The sequence below is a fragment of the Lampetra planeri genome, chromosome 30, assembly GCF_965212315.1.
Source record: "Lampetra planeri chromosome 30, kcLamPlan1.2.h2, whole genome shotgun sequence".
NCBI lineage: Eukaryota > Metazoa > Chordata > Hyperoartia > Petromyzontiformes > Petromyzontidae > Lampetra > Lampetra planeri.
Window position 1 is genome coordinate 2,693,017 of NC_136136.1, and position 22,185 is coordinate 2,715,201.

Sequence of the window (22,185 nt, forward strand, 5' to 3'; positions counted from 1 at the left end):
TACCAACTCGTGACAGACCGGAACGTTTTATCGCGCGAGGTTTTTTTTTCCCGACGGAACTTTGTGAATGTTGCCCGCCCCCCTACTTGCGCAGAGGCTCGCGGGACTTTAAAGATGGCGGCGCCCATTGCGGCTAGGTGCTTCGTGAAGTGAATCGGAGATTTTTTTTTAATTTCCAAACTTTAAAAAGATAAACTCTTTATTCGAGTGAACTCCGCGCCGAGGTAATGCGCTTGCGTGTCGACCGACGCCTACAATGCCGGTTGTATTTATTTATTATTTTGCTTTAAAGGCCGAGATGTGACAGCCACACCGCGAGTTTATGGGAGACGCGGGGGGGTCAGACTCAGAGTCAATGAGAGCGGAAAACCACGACTCGACTCCCCCGTCTCTTTAGAGCACAGCTATTGCGCACAGCTTACGATGCAGAGTATAAGAAGTGCAGTGCAATGCGCCCGAAGAAGTGATACCTTCCGGTGCTGCTTGATATTAAAAATCAGCCACGCTTGTTGCATAATTCTGTCCAGTGGTATATAAACACGGCACTGTACGATGCAAATACATCGGTTGAGGTCATTTAATCACGTGCGATATGATTGCTATGCAACTCATTGCATTGTTGTATATGTATTGTCCAGCCATAGAGTTACCAATCACGTTCCACTATTATACACAATTTTGTCGTATTGCATTGCCCTCTGAAGCCAATCGCAACCCATATTACAATTTTGAACTGCTGTGCAGTGTTCCTTAATCACGTATTATTAAATTACAGAGTTAAATGCAGTATTAATTTCACCACGCATTGCTATACAATCATACGGTGACTGCATGATACGATCATGCAGTTCAGTACGGTTGGCTACGTACGGTGCGAAAAAGCTTCAACAAATACAGTTTTCAAGTTTTGTGAAATTTGCTAAATGACTGGACAATTTTATATAAAGTGAATGCATTTTTATGTAAATATCACGACGTTTCGATCGCAACACAAGCAATCATCATCATTGTTATTTTTTATATCTACGTGACTTTACCGAAAGACCCAAAGAATATGAATTCCTGCAGTCACGAAAGCTTTAAGTCAAAATGAATGTACATTCACTGTTATGGTTGAGAAATATTGCAATGAACGTTATGCATTTTACATAATTTTCGTTCAAATAGTTTTCAAATAAACTACAGTGCATTATAATCGTAATTGGATATTACACTGAACTTTTATTTATATAGCAGCTTTCCCTCTCTTTTTTCTCCTGATGACGATTGCTTGTGTTGCGATCGAAACGTCGTGATATTTTATTATTATTTTTCATTCACTTTATTTTTTAATTGTTTTTTTTCGATCTACGTGACTTTACCGAACGACCCAAAGAATGTGTACATTCATTGTCCAGTTCAGTGCAATGCTATTAAATTCATTATACACTATACGTGCCATTTAACGAAAATGGGGTTAACATGTATACGGCTCCACAATATACTACGGTATATCCTTAAATTACACCAAGTTCAATCTCATTCCCAGCGCGCAGAGGCGGTAGAAACATTTTAAGAAGCATCCGGTACGTGAAAGAGTGGGGGGTGGCGTGGCCGCTTGGTCATCATGCAGGCTTTGTGTCTTCAGTCCTTAGCCTACAAGCTAATATTGCTACATTGTGGGTGTCTCTAGTCTACAAGCAGGTATCTCAATGTAATACGCAGAACGTGCCTTGCAGAATTAGAATAATCCACTTGCATATTAGGAGGGCATTGTCCAGGCGATACATTTTCATGGGGAAAGGGGCACCTGCCCATGCGAAATGCTTTATGTCTACGAGAACACATTTTATGCAAATAATGGATACAGCCCTTTGTTAGATTAAGGGCTCCCCGCACTATTCGGGTTACAGGCATTATCCATAGTTCCCCACCAGTGCAGATTGATCAAGGGGAGGGGGGGGGGCCTGACCAGTTTTCATATGGACCTTAGGTCGTTCGGTTTATCATGACCCTCATTGAGTGAGTTTAACAATTCAAGGTGAAGCATTGCCACCAGTTAAGCGTCAGCTCTGCTACTAATATCCTCGGCTCATTTCCTGTATCTATCTCTGCAGCAATTTCAACAATGCAATTGAATACCTCTGCATCATCCAATTTGTTAGGCAAACATTTTAATCTGTTGTTTATGCAGAATGAACGTACGTGCGAGATTGATTAAGTGCGCCTGGACAACTGGGGTGGTCCAAGCACACAGAGCACCTGCCTGGTGCTGCAGGCACCCAACTATGCAACCCCATCCACAGCCTTCCTGCTTCCCAAGTGGCTTTCGACATATGGCAACAACTGAGGTGTGATATTTTTACATTTACTTCGTTTGCGTCGTTTGATTTTGGTCTACATCTGCCAGGATGTTCAATGTAGGTACTATAAATATGAAAAACAACCCGTGAACATTTTTTTTGTTTTCAGCCATGGAAATCAAATGAAAACATCAGCAAAATCAATGTGGCCAAACATGAGAATCGCAAGAAGAAATCTGACACTCAAGTTGTGATGATTCGACAGAAAATGAGGGTATCTGAACTTGCAAAAGCAATGAACAAGGATATTGGTGAGTGCTTTAACATCTTGGCTTTGCGTAATTAACATTGTAATGCACTGATATACCTTCATGGTATTTTTAGGTGCATTGTCATGTGTCACAGTGAAATTAAACGACTTGAATTTTCAAACACAGACCATGTTTACGAAGCTCTACTGCATAGAGATGACCTGAATGTTGAACGCATGAAGCCGAGCACTTTTCTCAATGAGGCTGTCATCAAAGATGTAATCAAGAAGTCTGGTATGAAGTACATGTCAGAGAAGATAAAGGTTGAGAAGATAAGAGAAAACAAAGATGCAGTGAAAAGGTATTCCGAAGTTAAATATCACTTAAACAGAGAGGGTAAATATGGATAATTTTGTCAATTTGTGTCACGTAATGGTTATAAGAAAAAAAAATATACAAATGTCCTGTATGTGTATTTATCTATTAAGTTATATAATGCTGATATGGGGAGATGTTCATTCAGTCAGGTGGCTTATTGCTTAGGATGATAATGATGGAGTAACCTATACATATCATGGATTATATAGTTACAGCTGTGGAGTATACAGTATTCACTTAGACATATACAATTCTAGTTGGGAGTCATCTCAGCCAATTAGCTTGCAGAGGTTGATAACAATAAGTTCATTTTGTGGCGAATTTTGGCAGTGATTTTTATTGGGCAATACTATTCCCTGCCATAGGAATGTGGATTTTCACCACTGGCTGGCTCATAGTTGTAAAGAGGAGGTGAGTATCACCCCACACTTAATTGAGCAAGACACCATCTTGCTTGAAGAATCTGCAGTCAATTTATCTAATAGGGCATTTACGTGTGGGCTGGGGCACTTTAACAAAATCATGGTTGCTGAGCAAAGGCCAAAAAGGCATCTAGCGGCAAATACATTTTTTTAAAAGGTGTAATGAATGAGCATTACATGTTTCTTTAATTCAGCAAAGTTATCATAACTTGATAATAGAGACAATGGGAGGGATTTCCAGAATCGAGTCATGCAAGGAAAGATGTATGGATGAGATGAAACGGGTCATGCATACATGCATCTGTCCATCGCTTGTGTGTGTTCCGACACGCAGCCCTCCTGCAGATGCCTCAGCTCTGGTGCCACGCCCACCCATCATCACTATCATGGGCCATGTGGACCACGGCAAGACCACGCTGCTCGACAGCTTGCGCCACACGCAGGTGGCAGCTGGGGAAGAGGGCGGCATCACGCAGCACATCGGAGCATTCCACGGTAAATTGGGTTCTTGTGATGTTTGTTATTGCGTCACTCTCCAACCTCACTGGCATCTACCGCTTTGTGAGAACTCAATAGCCGTGTATTATCAAAAGACTGCACCTCTCCCCCTAATACGAATGTGGATTTTAATCCACTGGCTTGTTCATATGAGCAGCACTACACGATTAAAATTTCCCTCTCTTTATTACTGCTAATCCTACTTCCTCCCTTCATCACTGCTAATCCTACATAATACACTAGCATAATATGACTTTGAGACCCTCCCACCACCTACACATTCCACAAGGAGTGACTAATCCCATATCTGCATTTTCCATCAATATGCTTAATTCCGGTGTTGATATGTAAACTCCTTTGTAAAGGCGCTCTCCTCCCCCCAAACCAGCTTAAATATACGCTGCCAAGCTTTGCGGTGTTCATTGGGACGCTGTCTTTCCGACAGCTCTGTTTATTCACCTGAGGACGGCTGCTTGTGTTGTGGCCGAAACGTCGTGATAATTTTTATTTTATTATGTTTTATTTTTATTATTTTCCTTCTACGTAACTTTACCAAAAGAACCAAGAAGACAGCACTACACACATAGTTGAGCATTGAGACAGTTGCACCTTTGTTAATTTAATTTGACTATATACACGTGCATGTGATACGTATATAATAAATGATGTATCCTCATGTTTACGTTTTAAAATCACATTTGGGAAGCAGTCCCAAAGGCCCATAGCATGAATGATATAATGGATAATATTGAACACATTTCTTGAATTGAGTTAGCTAATAGCAACTTTGTCTATGACCAAATTATTTAGAATGTGCTCAATCTTAGTGCTTGGTTGGGTGACCACCATGCATAAAACATGTCTCGTATTGAGTAGGTCAGAGAAATCGATTGTACTGTACCATGCTGCAACAACTATGCTCCCCACCTTCAACAACCCGCACTGACCAGCGTGGTAAAGTATGGTCAGATATTCTCCATGACATGTACGGTGTGGAGAGGCATTGACAAAATGCATGCACGCATTGATGCAGATGTATCTGCAATGCACTTAACACACGTCATCCTTTCAGCTTAATGGCCCCAGACTCTGGTGACCTGTGGCTACAATGCCTTAATGTATGCCGACCAATCTACACCATGAATATTGCATTGTAGTTTATAATCATTACAGTAAAGTCATTTTTTATCTTTACAGAAAGGCTTTACTGAGTCTCAAGACACTTTTATAGGAGGGTCTTGCATCGGCAGTGTAGCGGTTTGCACGCTGTGCCACAAACCTGGCCACCCAATTTCGATTCCTGTTCGCAGCCAACACCAGAGACGATTATCCGAACTCGTCCTGGGCCTCCCTAGGTCGACTAAGCCTTAAATGAGTACCTGGTGTGATGTGTAAACATCGCCACGAGGGAGATAAAGGTGGTCGGGCGTGGTGCTGGCCACCCACCCCCTCATGTGCCGTGCCAGCTTTCATAGGTGCTCGCTTACAGCATTTGCCCCAAAGTCTGTTCAGGCTATACGGAGGATCTTTGTCTCTTATATGCACATATTCGTGCTTATATGACCATGTCTGTGACCTATGTCTGACCGTTAGTGGCACTGCCCTCCGGGGAGTACATCACTTTCCTGGACACACCTGGCCACGCCGCCTTCTCAAACATACGAATGCGCGGCGCTCTCGTGACGGACATCGTGGTGCTGGTGGTCGCGGCTGACGACGGCGTCATGGAACAGACTATCGAGTCCATCAAATATGCTAAGGCAGCCAAAGGTGAGAAATTCACACAGTGTTGTGACGGGCCAAGACGGCATTTTATGATGCCAATGACTTAGTCGCTCTGAATTCGCTCTCCCAATCTCCTCTTAACACTTTTCTGTTGCGAGACATCTGCAAGTTGCAGGGTGGGTCTTGTTCAACGCTGAATTTCCGACCTGAAGACGTACCGATGAAGTTAATTAATATTAGTTTTTCTTCCAATTTTGTCCGGATGACGTACATGTACCCACGTCATCGGAATGTATGCATACATCATCGATAGAAAAACTGATGACGTACATCTAAGTACGTCATCGGAATGGGAAAAGGGTTAACTGACAGATTGATTAATTGTGTGATCCGGTGTGTTTGGGTACTAATATGGGCATTGCATAATAATGCGTTTGCTGTGTTGTATGTGTGCATGACATCATTACAATGCTCACATAACGAGGTGCCTGCACCTATAACTGTGGGCTGCACAAGTATGTGCACTTTATTGTGTTCGTATAAAAAAAAATCCACATTGACCTTACAAAATTTAACGCGTGCTTCTCTGTTTCTACACTCAAGACACAGCACATGCTTACAGGCATCTTACATATTTTACATCAGTTGTTACACGATGACCAATAATGAGACTGGATTCACATTTTCCACTCCTTTCTTTCTCTGGCCACGTCAGTCGCTTCCTCCAGAACTACTAAGTTAAGTTCCCGATGCCGTGAATCCACCTCTTTCATTGACGGGCTACAACTTCTTGCTCCTTCTGCTTAGCAGTGCAAGGCATTGATGGTTACTTGTTGGCCTCCTTCTTTGCTACATTATCACTGACCCTCTTTTGCCTCATTTTGATCTTAAATTTACAACAAATCGCGATGGCATGAAGACAGCCAGAGCGGCAAGTGCGTTGTTGCGTGTGACGTGCCTCTCTCTCGGCTCGTAGTGCCCATCCTCGTGGCGGTAAACAAGTGCGACAAGCCAGGCGTGGACCCACAGCACGTCAAGCACGAGCTCCTGGCGCACGAGGTGGTGTGCGAGGAGCTCGGCGGCGACGTGCAGGTGGTGCACGTGTCTGCGCTCAAGGTGCGGAACCCCGCGCGTCAAATGGCTCGACAGCGAGTGCGGTGATTGTATGCCACCTAGGTTCTTAAATTAAAGCACGCGTCGTTGTCGTCATCGTTGTCGTCGTCATCACCCTAACCCAATCGTGCCCCCTCCGTGCCCTGTGCCCAGTCATGCTTTTGTTCCTTTTCCCTTCTTATTCCCCTTCACTGGAATCATCCCCCACTGCACATAAAACAATCATCTTGACGAATTAGTTTCTTTCTTAAAAGCCATCTCTTCTCCCTAGCCCATCCTGCTTACGCTACTCCCTGCCCACGCCCACCAGCTACGACCAGCTCCACCCCAACCACCTCCTTAACCTTTCCTTAACCTCTCCCGCTGTTCTCCTGTCACCATAACCACACCACCACTTTGAATAACCCTCACTCTTTATCTCAACCACTATCATCTTGTGTATTTTATTCTCATACGTTTTAATGTGACTTCCCTGTTCACGAGGGTTCCCCTCAACGAGTCAATTAAATTAAGCGATACTCTGGTAACGAACACAGGTTTAGCCGAAGATACCCCACAACTAGCTGAACACTGTCTAAAGAACACCTATTTCTTGTGGAAAGGTGTTTTTTATAAACAAAAGGAAGGAGTGGCAATGGGCTCTCCTTTGTCTCCTGTGATTGCGAATTTGTACATGGAATATTTTGAAGCAAAAGCAATAGCTGCAAGCACACTAAAACCCTCTGCTTGGTTTAGATATGTGGATGACACATTGGTGGTCTGGCCACATGGCAAATATACACTTGACGAATTTTTAAATTATCTCAACTCCAAAACCCATCCATCCAGTTCACCATAGAAATGGAAGTTGACATAACTCTAACATTTTTGGATATTCTGCTTGGGCGTGAACGAAATGGTAAAATATCACACAGCGGTTACCGATATCTGAATGCAGAGTCACACCGTCACCCCGCACAGAAATCCTCTCTCATCAAGACGCTCATGCATCGGGCGAAGAAATTGTCAGATGGTGATAGTCTGAGAAGTGAAATTGAACATGTTCAAGCAGCGCTGCAATTGAACGGTTACAATGATGGACAAATTTATCAGGGCACTGAATACCAAAACCAAATCAAGTAACACGAGAGTTGAAACTGATCAAGTACAGTAAAACCTTGGATTGCGAGCATATTTCGTTCCGGAAACGTGTTTGTAATCATAAGCACTCGTATATCAAAGCACTCGTATATCAGTTGTGATCACGTGACGCTCGGCAGACAAAGCGTATACTGTACGTACTACTCGTATTGCAAGACCTCGCTCGTTTATCAAATTAATATTTATTATAAAAAATTGCTCGTCTTGCAAAACACTCGCAGACCAAGTTACTCGCAATCCAAGGTTATACTGTAATTTAAACTATTAAAATACCATACATTGCGGGAGTAACTGATAAACTAGTCAGATTTTTGGGGAAAAAAACATCCGAGTCAGATTTGGCACGGTGCATAACATACAGAAACGAATGTCTGCTCCTAAAGATGTATTTCCGAATCGATCAACAGAAGGTGTATATCGGATTAATTGCACTTGTGGCACATGCTATGTTGGTCAGACAGTACGAATGATCAGCAGGAGACTAAAAGGACACCAAATAAATATGAAATACTCCCAGATACAACTGTCAGCAGTGACAGAACACACATCCCAACAAGGACACTCAATTAATATTGATAATGTCGAAGTTCTGTGCAAAACTAGTTAATACTGGCCAAGACTAATTCGAGAATCTATCGAAATTGAGAGAAATAGAAATAGTTGTAACCGTTCGGACAGCTAAAGGCTTCGTGCTGCTTGGAAGCAAATCACCAAATAACACTGGTCAACACACTTTTTCTGGCATAAGGTATTACAAAGGTTTTTAGGTAATTTTGGGGTACTGATTGCAAATCTGGCATCAGTTTTTGTCTATCACATCAGGTTTTTGAGATATCAAATATTGCATTTTCAATAAAAACTGCAGAAGAAAAATATTAAATAGATGTGGATATCTACATAAAATTATATTATAAACACACTATCCTAAAAATACAGCACCATATTTTAACACTAGAGCAGTCACTGACTCGCAACAACTTGCAATCATAAGTGACAAGAGTTAGTTTCGGGTAAAATCCATGAAAATGGGGTATGCCGATAGCATAAAATGAGATGTGATAGAGCAAATCTGAGATCAGATTTAGAATCAGCACCCTGAAATTAGTCTAAAACAGCTGCAAAAGTCCAGGCCAGAATTTTTTTTTTTGTTGACCAGTGTAATATATTGTTTAAATGGATGCCTATACAGGTCACCATATGTCAATTGGGATTACCTGTGCACAGGTACTGCTATTTTAGAGGACACAAACGACAGAAGGTGCAAGGGACAATGTGCATGCATAATGTGCATGCATAATGTGCGTTGATTGCCATATTAATAACCCAACCCGTAATGGAAACCCATTGTAATTTATGTGCATTCATGAATCCCCCCCCCCTTCGCACTTGAAGGGCTCACAATTGACGTCATCACATCTATTCTTCTATTTAAGGAACGAAACAGGAGGATTTCTTTATGCTCGTAATTACTGGCGAAACGTCGTACTCAGATTGTAAATGTTCTGGATTTGCTCTCCAACACACCGGCGTGCTGTACCAGTAATGAATCGGCACGTTCTGTTTACATGACAAACCTTACTAATTGGCTGTGTTAGGTGGTGGCGGGTTTAATGACACATTTATATTCATGCGATCCCCAAAAAAAACTATATTATTTATGTTTGCTGTAAAGCGCCTTGGAATAAGGTGCTATTTAAACCTATATAAGATAAATGATAATATTCCGGTAAATGGGCTAGATGAGTCAAGGAACTCCCCAAGCGATCGTCATCTCTCACAGTCCTGAGATGTATGTGCGGCGGACATCCTCTCAGGTGCGTTCCCTCCCTTGCTTGCAACGTCATTCTTAGTCTTGACCACCAGCCATCATACCATCCTAGCCCAGCTACGTTTTTTTTTTACAATTATAATGATATCCTTAACCGTGCATATTATTCTATAATCCAAATGTTACTTTCAATGCAGTTCCAATGTCTCTAAATGCAGTTCCAAGCATGCACCTTTCCATGTTTATTTTGAAAACGTTCCATTATTTTCACACTTTACCTTTTCTTTTCTTAATGTTCAGGTTCATGATCCGTATTTCTCGTGGATGATTCACATTTGTAAGAATAAGCTGCCGAGGACAAATGCATGTTCAATACATTTCTGCATTTTCCTGATTTTTTTTCGCTTTTTGTATTGACTTTTGAATGTTTCATTTTGAATATGTTTATTGTTGAATGTGAATCATTGTGAATTGTTATACATTTGTGTTATGCCTTGCTTGATGAGTCAGATATTCCTTGAAAACTACACTTTTGATATCAGTGGGCTCTTACCTTCTTTAAATCAAGCTTTGATAATGACGATGAAAATATATCTAATATACAGCCCTTTGGGGATACACTGCTGGTTATGGTAGTTCTTGGACAATAATAATTACATTTTATATAGCGTCATTCATGCAAAACTGCAGCTCACAACACTGTACAAGATGACAGCAAAAACAAATCACATATTATTCCCATGCTGGTCGTACGAGTTCAGGAATGGGACTGCCCAGGACTGTTTCAGATATCACTCGCCTCTGATGTTGCTGATAATGGAAATTAGTTCACGTGGTTCATATGACAGTACAGTGGAAATTGGTACCTAGCACAGTACGGTGACCACTGATGATTTTTTTTAGTTTTTAGCGAGTGGAAAAAGATAAAATTGTCACACCTGACACTTGCATGGCGCTAATCACATTACCACGGTAAATAAATCCCGTCGGCCCAATCCTCGCGGTGCAGTGAAGGGAGCTTGTTGTTGTCTCCAGGGAGAGAACCTGGCGGCGCTGACGGAGGCGATCATGGCACAGGCCGAGGTGATGGAGCTGAAGGCCGATCCCGCTGGCCTTGTAGAGGGCACCATCATCGAGGCGAGCACCAATAAGGGAAAAGGGTCAGCAATTTTGTTTTCATACCTAATTGGTTCATGTGATGACACAATATACTAGTGGTGCTGCAATAACTACAATCCAAAATAGTATTTGTTTCTTGGTTCGAATCTCGGCCTTGAATTGTGACAATTCTTCGAATTGCAAAGGGTAGAATTTCTGCATGCCCGATCGAGCACATTGCGCTTGGCTCGCATCCTTTCCATTTTGCCTATGCCGTAGTTGGACAACGTCACTACATTTGCTACCACCACCGCCACCTCTACCATTGCCATCGCCACCGCTTCCACCGCTATCACTACCGCCACCATTGCCACCGCCACCTACACAACCACCGCCTTCACCGCCACCACCTCCGCAAACCGCCACCACTTCCGCATCCACCACCGCTACCGTCACCAGCATCACCACAACCAACACCAAATCCACTACCGCCACCTCTTGCGTCACGCAGGCCCGTGGCGACGGTGATGGTGCATCGCGGCACGCTGCGGCGAGGCTGCGTGCTCGTGTCGGGCCTCTCCTGGGCGAGGGTGCGCGGGACGTTCGACGAGCGCGGCCGCCCCGTGGCCGCCGCCACCCCCAGCATCGCCGTGGAGGTCGTGGGCTGGAAGACGCTGCCCTCGGCCGGGGACGAGGTGCTCGAGGTGGAGTCCGAGGTGAGTGGCGCCTCCCTGTAACGGTGGCACGAGCGACGTTGCTGCGCACGCACGCACGCCCGCACACCCGCCCGCCTGCCGCCCCCATGAACACGTGAAGAGTTACGCTCGTTGTCCCTGTGTTTCTGCCTGTGCGGCTTTGTCGGAAATTACCTGACTTGCAAGCGTGTACGCGTGCATGTTGAACTCCGTCATGTAGCCAACCGTGCCAATCGGAGGTGCGGGGTGGGGAAAGGACACAATGTTTTGGTTCATCGTGTGGAATCAACTGTTGTGCTCATGGCACATACCAAATCGTGCATGAGAATTGTGGCCTTTCCACAACAGTTGCAGATGATATGCATATTACATGCTGTTGTTATATTTGGGTGAACGGGTCATATTCAATTCCACAAATGAGACAGAAATTATACAAATCGGACAGTGAAAATTGTACACGGAGTTAATTGATTCCTGAATTGAATTGCAGCAGTAAATAATGATACATTATCCAGTCCAGTGTGGGGGATCAAGGAGTGGTAATTAATAGTTACATATTAAAGAATTGGTGCTATAATTTCTGGAGAGGAGCAAATTGAATAGCATTATGTTAACTCTTTGAAATGTGCGATTGAACTTGAAAATGTGACCCTTAAGAGCTTTGAATGGGTTCTTGCTTGGTAAAATAAATCCAATAAATCAATATATTCCCAGTTGTATTATTAGGCTACACGACCCGTGTTCAGGGAAGTTGTTTAATTTGTGTCTTTGATATGACCCAATAACAGTGATTTATGCGGCAACTAGAGTGTGGGGTGCGTAGGGGATTTTTTTGTTTACCAAAATGGGTGACAAGACCAGCCAATGATTAATGTCCAATCGTGTGGACTTGTTTTTGTTGATTTATGTATTCAAAAAAAAAATCTGCAACATAAGTTTCCATTGAACTAGACTGTCATCGCCTACTTTAAAGCACATTGGAAAGGCTCGTCGCTACACATGAGTTACGATCGCCGCTGATGAGACATCGCAGCACTCTCAGATGGACCCACCACGACATTTATGTTGATAAGTCGTTGCTGGAAAATTGTGATATCGCATGCCACGTGACGTCACACCGTCCAACAGATGGTATTACTTGGCTCTCCTTTGCATTATCGCTCATATTTACATGCTATACATCAGGCTGTAAATGGAGGTGAGCAGTCGCAGCATATCAATGTATATACACCCTATATATACTGAGACCAGTGCTGTTAGCTCCCACCAAGTGAAGCTGGAGATGGTGTGGTTAGTACCACCCTGAGCCGCCTTTGTCTCCCCACTGCTGATGGTTTAAACACCTCCTAGGTACTACTTTAAGGCTGACTAATCATAGGGGAAGATTCAGGACTGCTTCATGTATCACTCGCAACTGATGTTGGCCGTAGCCGGGAATTAAGCCAGTTCAACGGACTTATTGCACACTGCGCTAACCACTGCGATACCACTCCTCACATGAACAACAACAACCGCCATTCGCCACTAAGTGGCGGTGATGTCACCACGACGCTTGTGCCAGGCTATGTGCACCTTGAGGCCACGTAGCCTGGCACAAGCATCGTGGTGACGTCACCACCACTCCTCACACACACACACACAGCAAATCATACAATAGCATACAAATTACCAGACTAAAGCACCTTTCGGGTTCTAGGAGTTGAGCGTTCTTGCCTGAGACACTTCGTCAGTCTCAGACACCGTTGGGATTTGTCGGGGTTTATTATTATTGCCCAAAGATTTCACAAAATCAAGCAAAGGCACCTTCAGGAGTAATAATGCCCGAGACTCAACGGTGGTACAGTGGTTAGCACACCGTCTATGAACCCAGCAACTCCAGTTTGATTCCTGGCTGTGGCCAACACCAGCGCTGTGTGATTTGTATGTATGTTGAACTTCTTTCTCACCGTACGTAGCCAACCGTGCTAATCGGAGGTACGGTATCAGTATCAAGGAGCGGTATAGCCGCGGCAAAAGTCGTCTCGTAATCAAAAACGCGCGTAGCAACGTGACACGGCCGCCGTTTGTTTTTTTATCGTTGTTTGTTATTGCACCTTAACGAAGGCGCGCGCCAAGGAGGTGGTGGAGTGGCGCACGGAGATGGAGAGGCTGGAGAGGCAGGAGGCCGAGGGCGAGGCGATCCGCGCCCGGCAGGAGGATGACCGCGAGGCGTACGTGAGGCTGCGCGAGGACCTGTCTTCGCTGAGCAGGCGCAAGCAGAAGGTGGCCAAGGCTCTGGCGTATAAGCAGGGGGAGCAGCAGGCGGCTGCCGGCAGGGCCCTGGAGGAAGCCGAGCCTCGCCTGTCGCTCGTCGTCAAGGGTGAGCGGTTGCTCCGTGGAAGGGGGCCCTCGCCATCAAACGACCGCTCCCCGGTTTGCGCAAAGCGGCACACGGTGATGGGATACGACGAGTTGACCAAAAAAGCGCAGCGTGTCCATCTGTAATGCCGCGGTGGTGAGATTTTATCTGCCTCGCCTGGTACGCAGGAGGTCGTAGGTTCGATCCCGACCGCGTGTTCTCCCCGAGGTCACATGGATTTTTCTCTGGGTCCTACAGTTTTTTCCTCCACGTTTAGAATAATGTGTTTACATTTCCACGTGATGATAAGCCACTTCGTTGAGCTATCTTCTGTGGCTAGGTCGCTCATGAAAAAGAGCAACATAGCTCAGTGGGCCTTACTTGGTAATATAAAAATTGTTTTAGATAGTAACGCTGCCATAAAACGAAGGGCCATTGCCAAAAATGTTGACTATTTATGTACGTATGTTTAACTGCTTTTGCACAGTATGTAGTCAACTGCGCTAATCGGAAGTGCGGGGGTAGGACAACAAACGAAACACAAAAAGCTGTTCTAAAGAAATGGGTTTTCAGTGTAGGTGATTTTAAAGTGTGCATAGCTCCAGTGGCTTCCTAATATCGGAAGGAATCGCGTTCCTGACTGCTGCGGAAGCGCATCTGAAAGCGTGCAGTGCGGTGTTTTTTTCCCTTTTAAGGCAACAGTGTTTTTGATGAATGTGTTTTTGTTGTTGTTTGTGCTTGTGCAGCACTGCCAATGCAGTATTACCAAATTATTTGTTTCATGGTTTCACAGATAAGACTGAATCGTCGTTCTCCGATGCTGATTCACCATATAGCTTTCACCATATAGCTTTCACCATATAGCTTTCACCATATAGCTTTCACTATATAGGACCTTTGCCTCTTACCAACTCATTCGATATGTGCCTTACCTCATTAGATCCTGGAAGCTAAGCAGGATTTTAAACCTCGATAATGCATGGTCAGGTGACCACCAGGTTTAGAAACAGGTCATAATATAGTTTGTGTGCTGGGTTACATTGTAAAGTGCGAGAGAGCAGTGCAGCAAAAATCTTTAGTACCATACTATGCACCCACACCTCTGCTTCCCGCCTTGACCAACCCACACTGACAAGCGTAGTGAAGTTTGATTAAATAACATTCACTCCCCCACCGGGTGTGGGGGACCCCTCGTTCAGCAGTGGATTGACAAAAACAAGGTTATAAGAACATTGCTTATGGCCAAAATGACACAAAATGTATCCGATATTGTCTGATCTTGGAAGCCAAGTAGGATTGAGTCTGCATTGTGCTTTGATGAGTGACCACCATGCATAGAAAACAGGTTGCTAAATCGGCTGCTGTGGGCCCACAGTGTTGGCAGCAGAGGGCAGTGTCAGAAAAGCAATGTCTGCACTATGCTGCTCACATCTTATGCTCTCCCAGCTTTCACCAACCCACACTTAGTAGTAGTAGTAATAGGTTTTTACCCTTTTATCTGGCAACAAAAGTGACACCTTTCTACAAGGGATCATGTTTGCATTAACCACAACGCTTGCGGTCAAAATGCAAAAGGCCTTTTGGCGTCATCTGGTCCAACACCTTGTGAGACTGGGCTCTAAGAAAAGCTGTCTCGGGTGTGGACCAATCAATTTCAAGGACAGTGCATACATTATCAGAGTTGTCTTTTTTGTTTGCGTTTTGACCGCAAGTGTTGTGGTTAATGCAAACATGATCCCTTGCATGAAGGTGTCAGTTTTGTTGCCAGATTAAAGGGTAAAAACCTATTACTATATCTTGCTACTGGCAAAGGAGGTCTCATAATGTAAATGCTCAACCCACACTTTTCAGTGTGGTCACATGTGGTCAAATAACTCTCACATCACTCATCTCGCAGTGGGTTGACAACGGGATGTACATGTATGCACAACTCTGGTGGTTTGCTATGGCAGTGGCGCAGTGACACGAATGCGATTAGCCAATGGAAAGACAGTTGACAAATGTGTTGCGAACAACGATTGGTCTTGGGAGCACACAACCTTGGGAAGTCATGTCACCTCGGCCGGTGATCTCATTGTTTTTTGCTGTTCCAGTTTTTTCACTGAAGTGAAGCAGCTCGTGTTGCAATCTAAACGTCGTGATCTATTATTTATTTAATTTTGTCTTTCTACGTGACTTTGCTGAAAGAACCAAAGAGCAATTGTCTGCAGTCACGAAAGCTTCAAATCAAGATTAAAGCATTGTATTAGATTAGTTCACCTTTTTTGCAACGATGCTTTTTACAATAAAAACAATTGTACACCACCCGTTGCCGATGACAGTTTGCCCTAAAATTTCCCAGATGTCGATTTAAAGCTTTCGTGACTGCAGGGATTCATATTCTTGGATCTTTCGGTAAAGTCGTTGGGACGCTGTCTTTCCCACCGCTCTGTTTCTTCACCTGAGGACGGCTGCTTGTGTTGTGGCCGAAACGTCGTGAGAATTAGATTTTGTATTATTATTTTATTATTTTATTATTTCCCTTCTATGTGACTTTACCGAAAGATCCAAGAATATTGCCCAGATGGGCGTGTGTGGGAAACAATTGGGCTGCGAGAGGCAGTGCATAGCCTGTGGCCAGTGGTGTAGTCATCAAAGGTAGGCTGTACTTCCAAAGGAATTATAATTTGGCAACTACTGGAATGCAAAGGCGTGTGTTTGTTTGTAAATAATTATTTAAATAACTGTAAAGGTCATATATATATAAAAGTCGTTATGAACCTACTAAACAATCTTGACTTTTGGCTCAGGTCATAGTTATGCCCAGCTGAGTAAAATGTTTGTCAATGTTTAGACGTGGTGATTAATTAGTGTTATGTTCGGTTTTTACATCAAAATATTTGTAGCCAGATTTACGGTTTTATTGCTGGTCTTTGGAAATTTGTATCTGAACCAGTGCTGGACAGTCCATCGGTTCACTCAGCCATACAATTGAAACGAGTTGCAATGTGACAACATCAGCAAGAGGGAGATAAATGCAGGTCACTGTTTATCCTTCTCGCCACATCAGCCTTCGTGTGCCACATAGTCCATAATTGGCATTCACTAACAGCACTGTCCTGAAAAGCCTGTACGGCTAAATTGATCTTTGTTACATGTAGGTTTGCGAAATGCAGTGAGCGAATTACTATTCAGTGTTGGATGGCTTCTATGCTCTTCACAGCTTCAATGCTCTTCAGTACCCACTCAAGGGTACTGCAGTTTAAAGATGTACATGTCATTAAAATTATGAAATATATAAGGCTTCAATTTAAAGCGTGTAAGTGTAGTCTAACTTGCGAGCAGGTCCGTCGAGAGATATGTGGGGACCCAGTTCGTGATAATGTTTGGCTGAGGGGCCCCATCCCTTCACATCCTCCGTCACTTTTGTAAAAGTGAGAAACTTTTCCTCGGCCAAGGTCGAAATATGTGGCTGAGATATTAACCACAAATTTACATTATAATATACCCCGACATATTTAGCATTTATCGTAAGAATTGGTTTGATTTCAATGGTATGTAGTGCTTGTTTTTGTTGTTGTTGCATCTTTCCAAATATTGCAATAATATGAAACAATCACTGAATTATAAATGTAATAATTGCTTGTAATTATTTGCACCTCCCCTGAGCTCGGAGTCCATTTGCAGTTGTACCCTCTATCCCCCCTCCCCCACCCTCTCCTAAGGCCCACTGTGAGCCTGTATTCTGATCACCAAGTGATCACAATGCACACTCTCTCGCAGGTGACGTTGATGGCTCGGTGGAGTCAATACTCAATGTTCTGGATAGCTACGATTGCAACGACGCGGTCAAGATGGACGTCTTGCACTTCGGCATCGGGGACGTGAGCGAAAAAGACGTTCTCTTGGCAGAGACCTTCAGTGGTGCGCATTTCTCTTGTCTTCCTGCCCGGCCCTTTTATTGAGGCCACTGGGTCAACGATTGTCCAGCAACAGTCCTCCACTGTTGATGAACATCATATGCCATTTGTTGCTGATGTTACCTTCTTAATCCTCTTTGTTCTCTGCCTCTCTTATTTTCCACCAACGTTGCCTTTGCTAGTTTAATACCACGTAGGCTTTCACGACCAATATCCATAATACGGGTTATTTATTTTGGGTTAGATGGCGTTAATATATAAATGTGCCATTAAACCCACCACCACCCGATACAGCCAATTAGTAAGGTTTGTCATGGAAACAGAATATGCAAATTCGTTACTTGTACAGCACGCTGGTGTGTTAGAGAGCAAAGCCACAATATTTACAATCTGAGCACGACGTTTCGCCAATAATTACAACAAGCTTCATCAGGCGACAGCGATATTTGTAGAGAAATCTCCTGTTGCATTCTTTAAATAGCTGGGTAGATGTGATGGCATCACTGTTTGGTGTCATAAGGCATGCGACTCCGGTTAACTCTCAATTAACGACGTGGGCATAACCCCCACTCCCCTTCCCATTGATTTGATGAATTGATGTTACAGGAGGTCAGGATTCGATTTAAGCTGACTGGATTCGAACCCAGGATGTCATTGGTGCCAGATCAGTGCTCTAACCTTTGAGCCACGTGGCCACCTTGTTTTGTGGCACCACCTTTTGGCAAGAATGGCTTTACGATGCAGTTATCTCGCGTAAGTAACGATGCGGTGTGATTTAATGTGCGCAGGGACGGTGTACGGGTTTGGCGTGAATGCCAACAAAGTGGTTATGCAGCTGGCTGAAAAGAAGAACGTACCCATCAAACTCCACAAAATAATTTACAGGCTGGTGGATGACCTGAAAGCCGAACTGGACAGCAAGCTGCCGCTGATGACGGAGGAGGTAGTCGTAGGTGGGTGGCCTGTGCCTGTGAACTGAAGTCCTGGTGTTTCATTTCTCGTTTTGTGAGCATCGCATCGGACTGGACTAACGTATGGTTCTGGCTCACCGTGTGTGTAATGCATTTTTTGCGCACAGGCAGTGCCACTGTCCTGGCCAAGTTCGATGTCACTGTGGGCAAGAATGAAGTTCCAGTGGCAGGCTGCCGCATTAAGAAGGGCCGATTTGATCGAAATTTTTATTTCAAGATCGTCCGCAACAACTACGAGACTATTTGGCAAGGTAAATAAAGCATTGGGTGCACTCGTAGATGCATCTATGTTGGTTAATATAATGCACTATACCTCGTATATGAACTCGTCAATTTCACATGCTGTCGCGTGAAAATGTGTTCTGCCATAATGGGCCAAAACTCGTCCAGCTCACTCATCCATGCCTCCTCACTTCCCCATCTCCCCCTGCTTGAAACCTTCCCTCCATCCTCCACAGCAAACCCAATTTCTTGACTTTAGTCGTTAATCACAAAGATTAATTGGACACTCCCAACCACTCTCCTAATGAGAAGTGTATACCAAATTATGCCATTTCATCCCTAGGAAGGCCTCACTGAGTCTCCAGTCTCTTTCAGTAGAGTCTTGCATTGTGATATTTGACCAATACCGTTAATGACTATTTGACAAGTGGGAGGAAACTAGGGTAGCTAGAGAAAACCTTTCTATACGAGGGGGCAATACCCAAACATCCACACAGTTTAAATCTAAGAATCTGGTGCTGTATTGCCATCTGCTGGCTATTTCGCAGCATTTCCTTACAAATTATATTTTTCTCACAAAGGTTTGAAAGTCATTCACAATTGTTTTGCCCGTTTGCCTCCTCAGGGAAGTTGTCGTCACTTAAGCACCACAAGGATGACGTGCAGGAGGTGAAGACAGGCATGGAGTGTGGCGTGATGATGGATGATGATGATGCCGACTTTCAAATCGGGGACAGCATTATCTGTTATGAAGAACAGAAGGTTTCTCAGCAGATACAATGGAAACCTCCAGGGTTTTAGAAACACACCGTCGCCCAGAATGTATGATTATCGAAATATTAAAAAGTGTATTGCTTACTTGGTAATGCAGGCATCAATGCAATTCTGTTAGGTGGCCATGTGTGTTAAAGTTGTACAAAGGGGTTGTTTTTTGCACTTCCATGCACATGCTTGCACACTAATTTTCTTTACCCAACTGAATTCTCAAAAAGGCAATCTCCCTCGCATGCATATAAAATGTTCTTCTCGTAGTCACTGCTATCCTTTCATAGCACGAGCATGTACCATGCTATTGCATAACTGTTACAATGTTTCACGAGAATATCAAGTGCTATTAGTGGTAATGCTATACTTGTAAAAATTGCATTTCCTCAAAGATAAGAAGTGCGAGACTTAATTTGCAGACCCAGCATGTTTTCTGCATCTGTGTGCGATGGAAGATGTGTTCCAAAATTGTATTGGTGGAGAAATAATAGCATAAGTATGAATGTAAAAAAATATTAACTGTTACTTATTTGGTGATGACATAGTCATTATAGCAACCAATGGAAAACGAACTGCAGGAAATGATGGAAGACGTTAATAAAGGCTGCAAGTAGGGCTCGAGATAAATATAAGCAACACGAGTCATCCAAAAAGTTCACCTTAATTGAAGCTATCTATCAGAAGGGAAATAACTGGAATGTACATCAGACTACAGGTATCTAGGGTAGGATATTGAAGGTAGTCTCGCATACAAATTGTTTAAATAAAGAAGTTCTTGAAAACAGGTTGGGGTACTTTTGTAAAACTGAACTCTTAATGAAAAACATGGCAAGAAATCTGCATCAGTTGACAGTAATTCTGATTTCCTGGATTGTTACTCAGACTTTTTGGATATTGTCATTATTTTTGATGTAGTTGCATATGAAACGTTATATCTAATTGCGAAATTTGGTTGTGAGAATAGTTCAATTTAACGGTGAGCTGACAATAATAACGGGTGCGTTAAACAGTTGTGCACGTGACAATTTTAGATTATGCCCGGTGGTGAACGGTTGTTTAATGACATTGTCAGATCAGTACGTGGCCTAACCTAACAATCAATTATGAATCAACTTGGCGATGTTCCCAAGAAGAACATGTTTAATTAGCTTTGGCATAACGCGTCATGAACATTGATAATACTGTATGAAAAATATGAACAGTGGACAAATCAGCATGGAAAGGTACATGCTTGGAATTATACGGAGAGGAAAAGAACCTGGATTTAGAGAACAAACGGAGACATTTAAATAGGCTTGGGCAGGACACAACTAGAATGATGGTCGAGAATACTGATGGAGTGGCGGCCAAAGGAAGGAACGTGGCTGAGGTTATTGACTGCAGAGATGGAGTCATGAAATCAGCTCTTGTAAGCACTAAATGTATTGTATCACAAGGCCATGAGAGATGACAACCGCTTGAGTGGTAGTCCTTCATACATCAGTGGATAGCTCATGACCGATAACATTGTGTTGAAGATGAGAAACGTACATATGTTTAACGTTTTTTAAACGACATGTACGATCAGCCTGTATCATATTAACTTGTAAAATTATGTGTACGTGTTGACATATTGCGACTGTAAAAATACTGATTTCATGTTTGCTGCTGAGGGCAGTATATAAAAAGTAATATATTTTCTAGAAATATGAAACTGTCATATCAGATAATTGGCTTTCCTAGTTTAACATTTTAGAAATGTGAAAAAATCGCATGTAATTCAATATATGCCAAACACATTCAAGACTTAAAAATACATTTTGCTGCCCGTTAAGTGCGCGGTGGTGACGTCACTCGCATCCCAGAGACTTTGAGCAGGGTTCGTGTGGTCGTGTATCCCACAAAAATCCGTGGGTAGTGCTACTTTACCTGACGGATACATCCACTTTCATGACAAGTGGTGCAAAAGTTGGTCCCCTGCACTACGAACCCAGTCACCAGAGTTCGATTCGTGGGATTGGAGAACACCAGTCGTGAACTCTGGCCCTGGTTTTCCTGCCCCTTCAACCAGAGCAGACATGGACGCGCTTCCAGCCTCCTCTCGAACAAAATGTGGTTTTCATCTTTCTTCACTGGTAAACCCTTTTGTATATTGGTGTTTTCCACAAATAGTTTCAATCACTTTATTTCATTGTGTTGACGGGTCGGAGTCCAGGCCTGGTGGATTTGTAGTTTAATTTGGCTAGTCACATACCCACACTGACTAGCGTGAAGTATAGTCAACTATTCCCATGACCATCACGAGGTATTTATCAAGCAGCAGTTTCAAAACTGAATTGTTTCATAAACCAGATGTGAATATCTATAAAAGTCACGTGAAAATAGGATTTCTGCAGTGAATATCAATATTTAAAATCTAAAAATTACTGTTCACTTATATATTTTTAAGCCGATGTTTTGAATTGTGCATAAAAATGGTTTGCTGAAATTTGAAGATGGGCCTGTTTTGGTGAAACCTTTCAGACCTCTCAGGAAAATCATAAAATGCATGGCCATGTTTGACCAAAACAAAACAATGAATATGAATGTAATGTTCCTTTTTTAAATAAAAAATACCAGAAGGTAACATTGCATCACTGCG

At 43.2% G+C, this 22,185-nt stretch overlaps 1 protein-coding gene across 1 annotated transcript; it reads left to right on the forward strand.

Moving 5' to 3' along the window:
- The first annotated feature begins 78 nt into the window (after nt 1–78).
- On the forward strand, nt 79–22,175 carry MTIF2 (mitochondrial translational initiation factor 2). The gene is made up of 14 exons (XM_078608456.1): nt 79–224; nt 2,174–2,330; nt 2,452–2,593; nt 2,720–2,894; nt 3,668–3,828; nt 5,425–5,601; nt 6,533–6,672; nt 10,613–10,737; nt 11,187–11,391; nt 13,474–13,729; nt 17,471–17,611; nt 18,396–18,560; nt 18,686–18,829; nt 19,426–22,175. The coding sequence occupies exons 2-14, from the start codon at nt 2,175–2,177 to the stop codon at nt 19,599–19,601; spliced, it is 2,163 nt and encodes a 720-aa protein (XP_078464582.1). The 5' UTR covers nt 79–224; nt 2,174; the 3' UTR covers nt 19,602–22,175.
- Nucleotides 22,176–22,185: the final 10 nt, after the last annotated feature.

What these genes read in the sequence shown, in the direction of transcription:
- MTIF2 (XM_078608456.1), top strand. Translation starts at nt 2,175, where the DNA reads ATGAACGTACGTGCGAGATTGATTAAGTGCGCCTGGACAACTGGGGTG. An exon ending in AGCAATGAACAAGGATATTG is followed by an intron (nt 2,594 to 2,719) that starts GTGAGTGCTTTA and finishes TTTCAAACACAG; the next exon opens with ACCATGTTTACGAAGCTCTA. An exon ending in CCTGTCGCTCGTCGTCAAGG is followed by an intron (nt 13,730 to 17,470) that starts GTGAGCGGTTGC and finishes ACTCTCTCGCAG; the next exon opens with GTGACGTTGATGGCTCGGTG.